The 12866-nt window shown below is 36.6% G+C and overlaps 2 protein-coding genes across 3 annotated transcripts in view; both read right to left on the bottom strand.

Annotated features, from left to right (window-relative positions):
- Ubc10 (ubiquitin conjugating enzyme 10) overlaps positions 1 to 312 on the bottom strand; it is a 29150-nt gene extending 28838 nt beyond the window's left edge. Inside the window, exon 1 of one of the 2 annotated variants that reach the window (XM_089087201.1) lies at positions 234 to 312. The gene's annotated coding sequence lies outside the window, so the exon portion shown is untranslated. Of the gene's footprint in view, positions 1 to 51; positions 71 to 233 lie in introns of those variants that run through there. The other variant, XM_089087202.1, reaches the window with a different exon arrangement.
- Positions 313 to 8141: 7829 nt separating this feature from the next.
- LOC148954687 (zinc finger MYM-type protein 1-like) lies at positions 8142 to 8990 on the bottom strand. Its single transcript, XM_089086459.1, has one exon. It carries the CDS (start codon positions 8988 to 8990, stop codon positions 8142 to 8144), a length of 849 nt encoding a protein of 282 aa, XP_088942585.1.
- Between the last annotated feature and the right edge of the window lie 3876 nt (positions 8991 to 12866).

Raw genomic sequence — 12866 nt, 5'->3', positions numbered from 1 at the left:
TAATAACCATATTGATGCATAGCTTAGGCTTTTAGCTATTCATTAATATACCTAATCTTTCTAAATTCCTCTTTGGTAACAAGATGTGAGGGTTTTAGTTTTACATAATTTTGCTCAATTGGATACTGGTTTTTTACCCTATTCTGAATATTGCCATTTTTGTATTCTTCTAAGAAAGTTTTATTAAAGGTAGTGACACTGGGAAGAATTATGAAGCCAATATTTCAACTTACTCTGTATCTGGAAAAAACTAAAAAAGCTCAATGAAACAAATCTATCAAATATTTTTCTTTTCTTTCTTCCACGAAGAGCAAATAAATCTTCGTTTTTGAGACGCATTCTAGCAGGAGGTGAAGGATGACAGATTCCCGAAGTTTGTCCTTTTTGGCCAACCGTCTTGGGCTAAACAAAAAGCAGGGGCGGGAGGATGTCATAAAGAAAGATTTAAAGGAAATGGGAACTTCCTGGGAGAGTGTAAAGGGGGAGACTTTGAATAGATTGGTATGGAGGAGGAGCGTACGTAGCTGTGTCGGCCTTGGGCGGCTTTGTGCTGCGGCGAGTTGTTAGTAGTATTGTAACAAGCGCTGGGTTTTACTCAAGTTTGACAAGATAATATGCACACAAGCAAGTATATATTGCTATAAAGGATGCGTTTTATTTTTCTCTTCTCTGAAATATACGTTTCGTGTAGTGCGTAATGCTCATGTGTTTTTCAGCTATTTTCTTGCCACTAAGGTGATACCATTTGACAACAAAATATTAAACAGAAAATAGTTCAGTAATGTCAAATTTATATATGAATTAAGTATTGGATAGGCATACACATACGAAGGGGGCTAGAGCTGCCTATTTAGCATGCACGCTGTTTCCCTCTGGACAAAAATATGAAAAAGTCAAAGATGCACCGATAAAAAATTTATTAGAATCAGATCATAGAAAATCCCAGTGATTTGAACGAACACTTTCAAAGGTAGCTCTGTCTTTTGAATCCGACAATTTTGATGACTGGAAATTCTTCTTTACTAAGGAACCCTATGGTTCCTGGAACCATTGTTTTAAAAGGGTTGAGATAAAAAATCCATAAACAACTCTTTTTTCTGGAGCTAGGAGACAATTGCGCGAAATGGATGAGAGGTATAAAAGCCTTGCCAGAGAAATAAAGCTATTTCTAGGAAGTGACCCATATCCTGTAAAAATGATTATTACTACATAAATTAGCTTTGACCTAGATCCTGAAAATTAACAAACCATACAATTAATTAAACTCGGTTGTGTCTTCGGTAAAATAAAGAATTGACTATCCAGTACCATTCAAAAATTATCCAGTACTTTTCAAAGCATTCTTTTTAAGTCGCAGGTGTCAATTAGGGAGGGGGAGGAGGTAATTTTCCTTATAAATCTTTTAGCCCCTTTATTTTGAAAAATGCCGTTTATTGGTATTTCATGAAAAAATACCTAGGTAAAATTCTAGTTTAGCTACTTTTTACTATCTTAGAAAAGGGTTAGGTAAGGAAGATGAAACTCTAAGTAATGAATACAGGGCCAAAAACATACTCTGTATGAGCTGAGTCTCTCAACTGAAAAGATCAAATTTTGAACCTAATTGGATTATCTTTTGTACTGTGTTGGATTGTGCAATTGACTTTTGATGAGAAAATCCAGCCGATTTAATTGTGAGGAAACGCTCACTTCATAAAAAGTAACTTATTATTTATCATAGTGAATAATTTAGTTATATAACTGAATATAAATTGATTATTACCATCAGCAAACCCTCTTGGATATTGTGCCAGTGATAAACCTAATTAACATTGAATATATTAGTGTTGTCACTGATTGCAAAATTGTCACATTTATTTTCTGTCAAGTGACCTTGAATTTAAAACTGTAACCTGGTGTGAATTCGTGAATATGAAGTTTCTCGTTGGTCGGAATAAATTTCGAGAAAAAGCAGCCCCTAAGACTACCACCCGAAAATGATACTTCCACTGACCCTTGGCTAGTCGCCATTCCAGCCTACTTATAAGACTCTTCCTAGAATTCCCCCCTCCCAACTACACGGTCCAATACAGTAAGCCACATGTCAGGCATTCAGGCCTTAGCCGAAATTAACTCTATGAAAGAGGTGAGACGCCTGGCAAAAAGAGGGAAAAAGATGAAACTTGCTTGCCATTGATAGTGCAATCCCTCCCTTCAAGTGTCACCTGGTGCTGTAACCTGGTGTAAATTCGTGAATCTGAAGTGTCTCATGGGTCGGAATAAATTTCGAGAAAAAGCAGCCCCTAAGACTACCACCCGAAAAGGATACTTCCACTAACCCTTGGCTAGTCGCCATTCCAACCTACTTCTAAAACTTTTCCTAGAATTCCCTTCCTCCCAACTAGTCGGTCCAATACAGTAAGCCAAATGTCAGGCATTCAGGCCTTAGCCAAAATTAACTCTATGAAAGAGGTGAGACGCCTGGCAAAAAGAGGGAAAAAGATGAAACTTGCTTGCCATTGATAGTGCAATCCCTCCCTTCAAGTGTCCCAGAAACTAATACTACCGATTACCCCAATTATTATACTGTCTCAATTAAGAAAACCCGTGGCCAACCCTTTTCAAAAGATCGAATAATGCAAATTAGGAAAGCTGTCTTTCTGATCGCCAAGGTAAATTTTGAACTTGATTTCAAGCAGGACGAGTCTATTGACAGTTACTTTACGTCTCCTTAGGCGGCAGACCATGTCCTGTCAAAATCCAAAGAAATAATTCTTGATGGCTCGAGAATTTTAGCCACAAAAAAGATGTGGAAAAGTTACACAGGTATGTGCTGTATGGTGTTGATACCAATGTAAAAGTGGAGGAAATACAAACTGAACTAATAGATTCTTCAGACCTTCTCATCAATCCTTCAACTGCAATAAGGCTAAGTTTAAACAAATAAGGAGTCCTTCACCCAAGCCGTTCAATACTCATTTCCTGCAAAGTTGAGCTAAACATAGAAATATTGTTGTACGGTATGTCTCTTTTTTTTTTACAAGATTTATAAGCATAAGCCCCTACAATGCTCCACTTGTCTGGCCCATGGCTACAGCAACAAACATTGTAAAGATTCTCATCCGTCTTGCCAATTGCGCAATTAGTGACTGCCCTGAGTCAGACCTTTTCTGCAGAAATTGTAACCGTAAGGAACACATAGCCCTTCAAAAACAATCTTGTCCGGCTCACCAAAAGCGAGTTGTAATCCTTAGAACATCAGATAAAATGAACTTACCCTACTCAGTTGTAGCTGCAAGAATCCCTCGACAACCCAAACCCCCTCGGCCCAGTAGAAGCCAAGCAACAGTTGCTGTAGAAGAAGCAAAGGCACTATCATTTCCAAAAAAGGCAAACAATGTTCATAACCAAGGTTCTAGTCAACCTCCCCATCCCTTACCTAAGTTTACTTCAACATTCTGCCCTCCAAAAGACTCATCTAAAAGTAGCCAAGAATGGCAAAGGCTTACAACTTATCTCATAGTCAGTCACCGCAATGAGGTTAGCAATGAACCTGAGGAAACCAAAAATATTCTCAAGAAGAAAGCTATCACTAAATTTCTAGGTGATGACATCTTACAAACAGCTATAGCTCAACTATCTTCTATCAAAAAGGATATAGATTCCAGATCGAAGCTAGTTAAGCCTGTAGACTCTACTGCAAATCAAATTAATACAGTCTCTAACAAAGCCAATACCCCCGAGACGGTAGTCAGTGCCACTGCCCTAATCAAAGGCAAGAAATCTAAGAAAACAAAGGCAAACTTTCCATCCCAGTCCAAAATTAGCATTAATGATATTGCGTCGGCTGCAGAAGAATCCTAATTTTTAAACCAAGGAAATGATGAAATCTCAGACCATGATGGATAAATATCCACAATGGAAAAATGTGTATTATGCAAGATTTTACGTTTCTCACGAATTTATCAATGTGCAATAATGTTATTTTTAACTATTACGATGACCATAATAATTTGCTCACCAGCCCCTTAGCTAGCGCCGATAGCCCCTTAACCCAAATTAACTGTGAATATCTTGACACTTTTGATTTTGTGAAAAATAGGAAACCTAAGCTAATGGAAGATACCAAACTTAATGTAATATGCATTAACATCAGAAGCATACGAGATAAGTAAGCTAATTTTAAAGATTTGATTTTAATTAACGGTTACTGCCCTTTTGACGTAATCGGAATAACGGAGACGTGTCTTTCAGAAATTGATGATAATAATGAATTCTTCCTCCCTGGCTTTCAAGCTATACATATCAAAAGAAAATTGACCAAGTCCTCTGGTGGTATTTCTCTTTACATCCGATCAAGTCTAAAATCCACCCGGCTGTTAGACTATGAATCCTTATTCTCGAAACCTATAAATAATAGATGCATTTATTCAATAATCGTAGACATAAGTGTTGACGAGAATTCTTTTGTTTTTTCATTCAAAAAATGAAATTAAAAAAAAGGAATTCAAGATCTATATCTATGAACCTTAAGGACACCAGTGGCAGATTAATTGACCCAATTTCAGGACCGGATGCTTTTAATAATAATTTCACTATTATTCCAAATGCTAACTTCTGTTCCCCTTCCAAGTCAGTACACCGTAGCAAGAATTCTAGATCGATGTTTTTCTCTCCAACTGATAACAAAGAGGTGATTGGAGTTATTGAATATCTCTCTAATAGTAGTGTACCTGACTTTATTGGCATAAGTAATGAGCTTCTTAGGACCGCATCTTCCTATGTATGTGAACCCATTGTGCACATAGCAAACCTGTCTATGACCAATGGAGCCTTCTCAGACATATTTAAATCAGCCATTATTATTCCTATTCATAAAAATGGCAATCCGTCTGAGATAAGGAATTATCGTCCAATCTCACTTCTCACAGTTATATCTAAAATACTCGAAGGAATTATCTTCCGACGTCTTTCTCCGTTTTTATTTGGGATTCATCCTTCAGATTCGTTGATTTCTCCTCATCAATATGGCTTCCGTTACAAGTTTTTAAATGCTCATGCACTAATCGACGCCTCACAGTTTATACGTTCCCAGCTTGACCTTAAAAAAGGCTTATTTCTGGATTTTTTAAAGGCCTTTGACATGGTTGATCACAGTTTTTTATTAAGTAAACTCAACAGCTACGGGATTTGTGAAGTTCCCTTCTCATGGTTAGGCTATTATCTCTCTGGTAGAGCACAGAGTGTGAGTCTGGGCGGGGTGACTTTGCATCCCCTACCTAGTCAAAGGGGCGTCACACAGGGCCAGGGGCGCAGCGCCAGCATTTTTATTGGGGGGGGGCAAGAATTTTATTCCAGCGCTACTGAAGAAAAGTTACCATTTACAAAAGACGCTACTAGGTTATATTCACAATATTACACAATACATAACAAACAATAAACACACATTACATAACCATAAAATTCAGTACTATGGTGATCAAGCTTTTACTAAAATTATGATCAATGAGTTGCTACAGGCGACAGTAGTATAGTTTAAAAAAGCTTTTGCGTGGAATAAGGTGAATTTCATATACATTGGGCTTTTTTCAACAGGCTTCATCACTAATGTTGCAAAGCCTATCCCCTTCGACTTCCCCAACCTTGCTTCCCAGCATAGGATGCTCAATATTATAGTTGAACCAAGCGCTATTCTAACAGCCCCGTGTATTGTGCTTTTCAGTTGCATGCAATTTTGAACGGATTTTGAAGATTAAATTTGTTGTGCTAAACTTTTACTATGCTTGATTCATTGAGATATTATTTGTGAATTTTTATTAAATTGATTTGATTGTAGATTCACTGCTTTATATTAATAAATAGCATTGAAATAAGCGGGCCACATAAAGTAAAAATACAGGGCAATTCCAAGTTTTATTACATATAATTCCAAATCTAATGTTATATTGTAACATGAATCATATGAGACTTCAAAATTAAACAAATTTACATATAAAATAAACCTACAATACACACTAATCCTGGAATAAAAAAATCAATGTGTTGGCTCTGTATTACACTAACTTGTTACGAAAATTTTAGTCGTCTATGTTTTTTTCTATGTTAAATTCCTTTATCACTTTATCATGGTAAAGCTGTACTTCTCTTTCAATTGCCAACAGTGCAAGTGAAGATAATCTTTCTTGTCCCGTGGTGTTGCGGCAGTATGTCTTCAACCATCGAAGGCAAGAAAAAGATCTTTCACACGACGCAGAATTCATAGGAATAGTGAAGTACAGTTTAAATAAATCAAATATCAGAGGAGACACACATTTCAAGCGCTTTTCAGCAAAAACAGAGGCTCTTTCTAGAATTTTCTTGTTTTTCATATCCTCAACTCCGTAAAAACACTGTAGCTCAGACATACAGCGTCCGAAATCGAGCTGGGACAAGGCATGGCTTCTCACAGTTATATCTAAAGTACTCGAGGGAATTATCTTCTGACGTCTTTCTCCCTTTTTATTTGGGATTCATCCTTCAGATTCGTTGATTTCTCCTCATCAATATGGCTTTCGTTCCAAGTTTTTAAATGCTCATGCACTAATCGACGCCTCACAGTTTATACGTTCCCAGCTTGACCTTAAAAAAAGGCTTATTTCTGAATATTTTAAAGGCCTTTGACATGGTTGATCACAGTGTTTTATTAATTAAACTCAACAGCTAAGGGATTTGTGAAGTTCCCTTTTCATGGTTAGGCTATTATCTCTCTGGTAGAGTACAGAGTTTGAGTCTGGGTGGGGTGACTTTGCATCCCCTACCTAGTCAAATGGGCGTCACACAGGGCCAGGGGCGTAGCGCAAGCATTTTTATTGGGGGGGGGCAATAATTTTATTCCAGCGCTACTGAAGAAAAGTTACCATTTACAAAAGACGCTACTAGGTTAAATTCAAAATATTATACAATACATAACAAACAATAAACACACATTACATAACCATAAAATTTAGTAATATGGTGATCAAGCTTTTACTAAAATTATGATCAATGAGTTGCTACAGGTGACAGTAGTATAGTTTAGAAAAGCTTTTGCATGGAATAAGGTGAATTTCATATACATTGGACTTTTTTCAACAGGCTTCATCACTAATGTTGCAAAGCCCATCCCCTTCGACTTCCCCAACCTTGCTTCCAAGCATAGGATGCTCAATATTATAGTTGAACCAAGCACCATCCTAACAGCCCCGTATATTGTGCTATTCAGTTGCATGCAATTTTGAACAGATTTTGACTGTGAGATTAAATTTGTCGTGCTAAACTTTTACTATGCGTGATTCATTGAGATATTATTTGTGAATTTTTATTAAATTGATTTGATTGTAGATTCACTGCTTTATATTAATAAATAGCATTGAAATAAGCGGGCCACATAAAGCAAAAATACAGGATAATTCCAAGTTTTATTACATATAATTCCAAATATAATGTTATATTGTAACATGAATCATATGAGACTTCAAAATTAAACAAATTTACATATAAAATAAACCTACAATACACACTAATCCTGGAATAAAAAAATCAATGTGATGGCTCTGTATTACACTAACTTGTTACGAGAATTGTAGTCGTCTATGTGTTATATTGTAACATGAATCATATGAGACTTCAAAATTAAACAAATTTAGATATAAAATAAACCTACAATACACACTAATCCTGGAATAAGAAAATCAATGTGTTGGCTCTGTATTACACTAACTTGTTACGAAAATTGTAGTCGTCTATGTTTTTTTCTATGTTAAATTCCTTTATCACTTTATCATGGTCAGTTTGTACTTCTCTTTAAATTGCCAACAGTGCAAGTAATGATATTCTTTCATGCCCCGTGGTGTTGCGGCAGTACGTCTTCAACCATCGATGGCAAGAAAAAGATCTTTCGCACGACGCAGAATTGATAGGAATAGTGAAGTACAGTTTAAATAAATCAAATATCAGAGGAGACACACATTTCAAGCGTTTTTCGGCAAAAACAGAGACTTTTTCTAGAATTTTCTTGTTTTTCATATCCTCAACTCCGTATAACACTGTAGCTCAGACATACAGCGTTCAAAATCGAGCTTATAGTACTCGCACACGAAGCTTACAGCGTCTTTGTTCATTTTGTTTGCACCAAGCATTACGCTTTAGTTGTTCAAAACGTCCAAACTGTTCTCTTCTAGCCTACTTTCAATTTCTGTAGTTAAAACATCAATAACAGGACACAACACTGTATTTTTGAAAAACTCTTGCACTGTCTCATATGGAAGTATTGTGCCCCCACCTAATTTCACTGGAACTTTACGGTTCCGGGGCAATTCAGGACCTCTAAAACCACATTTATTAGCTAATTCTGACCTGTTATTGAACAATTTGAGAAAAAACTCTTCTGATCGAAAGGACTGTAATACTTCAACAGTACTTATCTTGACATTTTTTACCGCTTCATAAGTCACACTTCTGGACTGTAACGTTTTCGACAATATGTCGTATTGCATTAAAACTCTTCTTTGAAGGAGTAGGTCAAAGACAAAGCTAAAATCTTCCATACTTTTTTTCGAAGCATAGGCTTGTCCTTCAGCATCATGGTCGGTCTCTAAAATGTTTTCTAAAGCTGCAAGAGTTTCTTCAAAGTTGTCAAGCAGTGCATGCACTGCTTCAATGCGACAAGTCCATCTGGTGTCGCTTAGTGACTTTAAAGTTGTGGTTCCCCCATGAAAGGACTTAGAACTCTTCTGAATCCTCTCAAAAATTGCTTGGCGTTTGGTTGACTTTTCAAAGAAATTATAGATACTTTGAAGGACAAAGAACGTATTTCTAATTGAAGTCACTGAAATACAGCAGCTGACAATGCATAAATTCAGTATTTGTGCGCAGCAATGAATATACATTGCGGTTGGGCTCTCCTGAAGTATTCTGGCTGCCACACCTTTATAAGGCCCTCTCATGTTCGAAGCTCCGTCGTAACACTGACCACGTAAACTTTTAATGTCCATATCTAGTGAAAGAAATGTATTTTTTATTAGTGTGGCTAATGCTTTTCCATCGTTTTTTTCAGTGCGATAGAAACCAACAAACAATTCGTGAACTTCTAAGTTTTCATTAACATATCTCAAGACCACTGCAACTTGCTCAAGTTTTGCTATATCTTGAGTTTCGTCCACAATAACAGCGAATATTTTTGTTTCTTTTACTTGTTTAACTATTTGTTGTGTTATTTGATCTCCGATAATAAATAATCACTCATTCTGGATAGTCGGTGAAATATATGGAAAATTCTTTTTACGTTCAACGAAGAGCTGTTGAATTACATCACTGTCCTTAGAGCGAAGTTCCATGAGCTCCAAAAAATTTCCTCCGTTTTTTGAATCCATTGTTTCGTCATGAGCTCGTAATGCGATACCTTGTCTAGCACAAAATATCAATGATTGGCAAATGGATTTTAGACACAATCAATTTTGTTGCACGTCTTTGTAGTATTTAATGTTTACTTTTTCAGCAACAGAACCAGTTTTGTTCGATTCTCTAAGAGAGATAAGTTTAACAGCATTATCCATGTGTGAGTTACACTTCTGATGGCTTTCAAATACATGGACGGCTTTTTTCCAATTAGAGAGCCCATTCACTGTAAAAGCATCATCTACTTTATATTTTTTACTATAACATTAAAATTCACGGTAGGTAAAACAATATGCTTTATCATTTCCTGGGCTATACTCTAACCAATGGAATGTGCTGTATCAATCTGTTCTGAATTTTCTCCCATTAGTTGAAGGGAAAATCAAGTCTCTTTGTTGAAAGGGCCATCACAAACATGAGCCAAAGCTGAGGCTGGATCATTAACTGGATCTCGTTTGTTTATTAATTTGGTCAAAGTAGGGCTGCTTTCACAGTTTAGAATGGATTCACTTTCTGTATTCATGTTGCTATAAGAAGAAGTAGACGGTGAATCATAGTTATTTTCAATACATTCTTCTTGGTGTTCCAAAGTCCTTTGCTTTTTTACAGTTGGTTCTGAACCAAAAATAGAAAGCAAGGAGCTCCGCCCTTTCTTGGTTTTATTAGCCTGTAAAACCAAATAAATTGACATAAAGTATGTTTTCTATTCTATTATAAAACACTTCAAAGTTGAGAGCTGGACAGAGCTAGTTTTTAACGGAGCTGGTGAAGGAACCAAGAGTTTCGTCATCTTACATCGCTGAGCCTTCGAACGCACTTTTTCTGAACTATTAATTTTATTGAATACCTAGCAGCCCAGCTGTCCCAATTCTGGGACCACAAATGCATGTGCTATTCCACCTTGATGGGGAGTAGAGGGGGAGGGGGTACCAAACGGTTAAAAAAGTAAAGATGGCCTCTTTCTTCCCTAGGTTTTCAATAGTAAATTTATCTTCAAGAGGGGGTAAAGAAAAGTTACTATTTAGCAATGACGTTACTCGGTTAATTTCAAAATCCTTATGCAATACGTAAATAAACAACGCACACGTATCAGCTAAAATTAAATGCTTACGTTCAGCTTTTTCTAAAATTGTCAGCAATGAGTTGCTGGAGACGACAGTAGAGTGCTGTAAACAAGCTTTGGGGTGAGTGATGGTGAATTTTGTATAAAATCGGTCTTTTTTGCCAACTTTATTTTAATATTAAACTGCGTATCTCCCTTCCACTTCCTTCAACTCCTGCACGCATTACCGGATATTAAATCTTACAGTTTAATCAAGCGGTATTCCAATAGCCCCGTGTATCGCACCATTCAGTTGCATGTGATTTGAAAATAGCTTCTTGGCAAATCTAAAAGTACACCCTTTAAATTGCAATTGTCGAAACCTTATACAGGAAAATTATAACCCACCTCTTTGAACAAAAACAAATAATAATTTTTTGCATGGGCAGCAGCGATATATCCTCTTTATTTCTTCGTTGCTATCGGACACTGAAACATGGCTAATTCTAATATCTTTTTTATTTAGACTCGATAAAGCTGTCATAAACTATCATATGGTACTCAAGGGCGAATCCAGAATTTTTTTTAGGGGTGGGGCGCAAAAAAGGTTGATCCGATAAACTTGCGTTAAGAGGAAGTTTAATTAACGCAAACTTACCTGAATTAGGTAAATTACGCCACTTTAGACTACGTTAGGGGGGGGGTACTCTAAAAGTGCAGTTCGGGTGACATTTTTGGAATAGAAAAGCCGGGCCAGCCACATGGACATCATAGAGGGCTAATTATGAGCTCATTCATAAACAAATCTTCTTATAAATTCAATTTAATAAGGCAATCATAAAGTGCCATATGACACCCATAAGGTGTACTCTTGCTAAAAAAACCCTTCTTATTTTATTTAATATTCATCTTTAATATCTTAAATATTTAATATCTTTTTTATTTAATTACACGGGTTGAAACAAGAATGACGGCTGGAAAAACACACGGGAAACGTATAATTTGGGTTCTATATTTTTTATACTAGGGGGGGGGATGTGTGGGTAAACTATAGTGCAGCTGCAGTAAAAATCTGTCAATTCTAATTATTCTACACATTATGAAGCAGGTCTATGAATTGTGTTTTAACATATTTCCTTCTCAACCGCCTCAATTCTATACTCAAAAAAACATTAAGGAGGGGGGCAAGTTTTTTCTTCTTTTTTTCCATGAAAATACCAAATAAAAACTTATTTTGAAGTCAAGGAATGGGGGGAAATCCAGGAGGCAGATACCCCCCCCCGTGATTCGCACCACTGGAACTAGTTTCGATAGCAACAAAATCGTAGCACCATTCAATACTCTGGATTTTAGGTTCTTTGACCTCTGTAGGCCGGAATTACTTTGGCACTTCCCTATGGGATAGCCTATATCAAGTATCAAATAATTACCTAATCTAGCATAAAACGCAAAATTAACATACCGTAGTCTAATTCAGATATTGAAAACAGTCAAACTTGTTACTCACTATAATGTATTTCAAGCACTAGACGTCTAGACGCGCCAACAGGAGTGAAATTCTGCCTGGTTGATGTTACGCTGAGCTTGCATGAGAAGTAGATGACCTATATCCTTGATGATAAGACTTCAAATGTGGTATTTTTGCATAAATATTAATGAGGAAGCGTAATGGACCATTATTTTTCGCGTTTTTTACATTCAAAACAAGCTGGGATTAATTAAAAGAATTATTGGGTCGAAATAAAGAGCGAATTTGAAGCCTAAAACGAGCACAGTTTAAAAGTTACTTAATGAATTATATTTTTTCTCCAAATTATTGGGGGGGGGGGCAATTACCCACCCCCCAAACGACGCCACTGCACAGGGCTCTGTTCTTGGTCCAATACTTTTTCTCCTCTATATTAATGATTTGATGACGGACCTGGGTCAATTAGTGCACCCAGAACTTTGTTTTGACGATAGCAACTTTTTAATCACCAGCCCTAATTTACCATCCGTCGTCACCTCTACAAAAATCGTACTGAATAGAGTACAGGAGTGGTTTCTCGTTAACTGCATGGCCATTAACAGCAAGGAAAGTTAGGTTGTATTATTTCGAAACCCTTACAGAAAAATGAAGCTCAGCAGGCACTTGGCCTCCAATATTCCACCAGTCTCCTCCCAGAGGCCGAAGTTGCCAAGTTTCTTTTCCTTCCAGCGATCACACATTTATAAACCTATTCTCCAATGGAATATAATACCCTCCAGTATCGAGCTATCCACAAATTTGCGCTCGCTGTATAACAATGTTTCAAACTTTGATAATAAAAATTAATCTCTAAAATTTTAATCAGTTTGCTGTAATTACCCATGTTTTCCCTTTTGTTTTTTTACTTCTTCTTCTTCATTTTTTTCTCTTTTTCATTTTTAATTTTACGTTGTTATGGTCCTT

This window comes from Artemia sp. Qi Xiang Cuo, chromosome 3 (genome assembly GCF_049724085.1).
Source record: "Artemia sp. Qi Xiang Cuo chromosome 3, ASM4972408v1, whole genome shotgun sequence".
Taxonomy (NCBI): Eukaryota; Metazoa; Arthropoda; class Branchiopoda; order Anostraca; family Artemiidae; genus Artemia; species Artemia sp. Qi Xiang Cuo.
This window is presented reverse-complemented; position numbering and strand designations above follow the sequence as displayed.

Excerpts from the sequence above, each read along its gene's own strand:
- LOC148954687 (XM_089086459.1), bottom strand. The coding sequence starts at position 8,990 with ATGGACATTAAAAGTTTACGTGGTCAGTGTTACGACGGAGCTTCGAAC.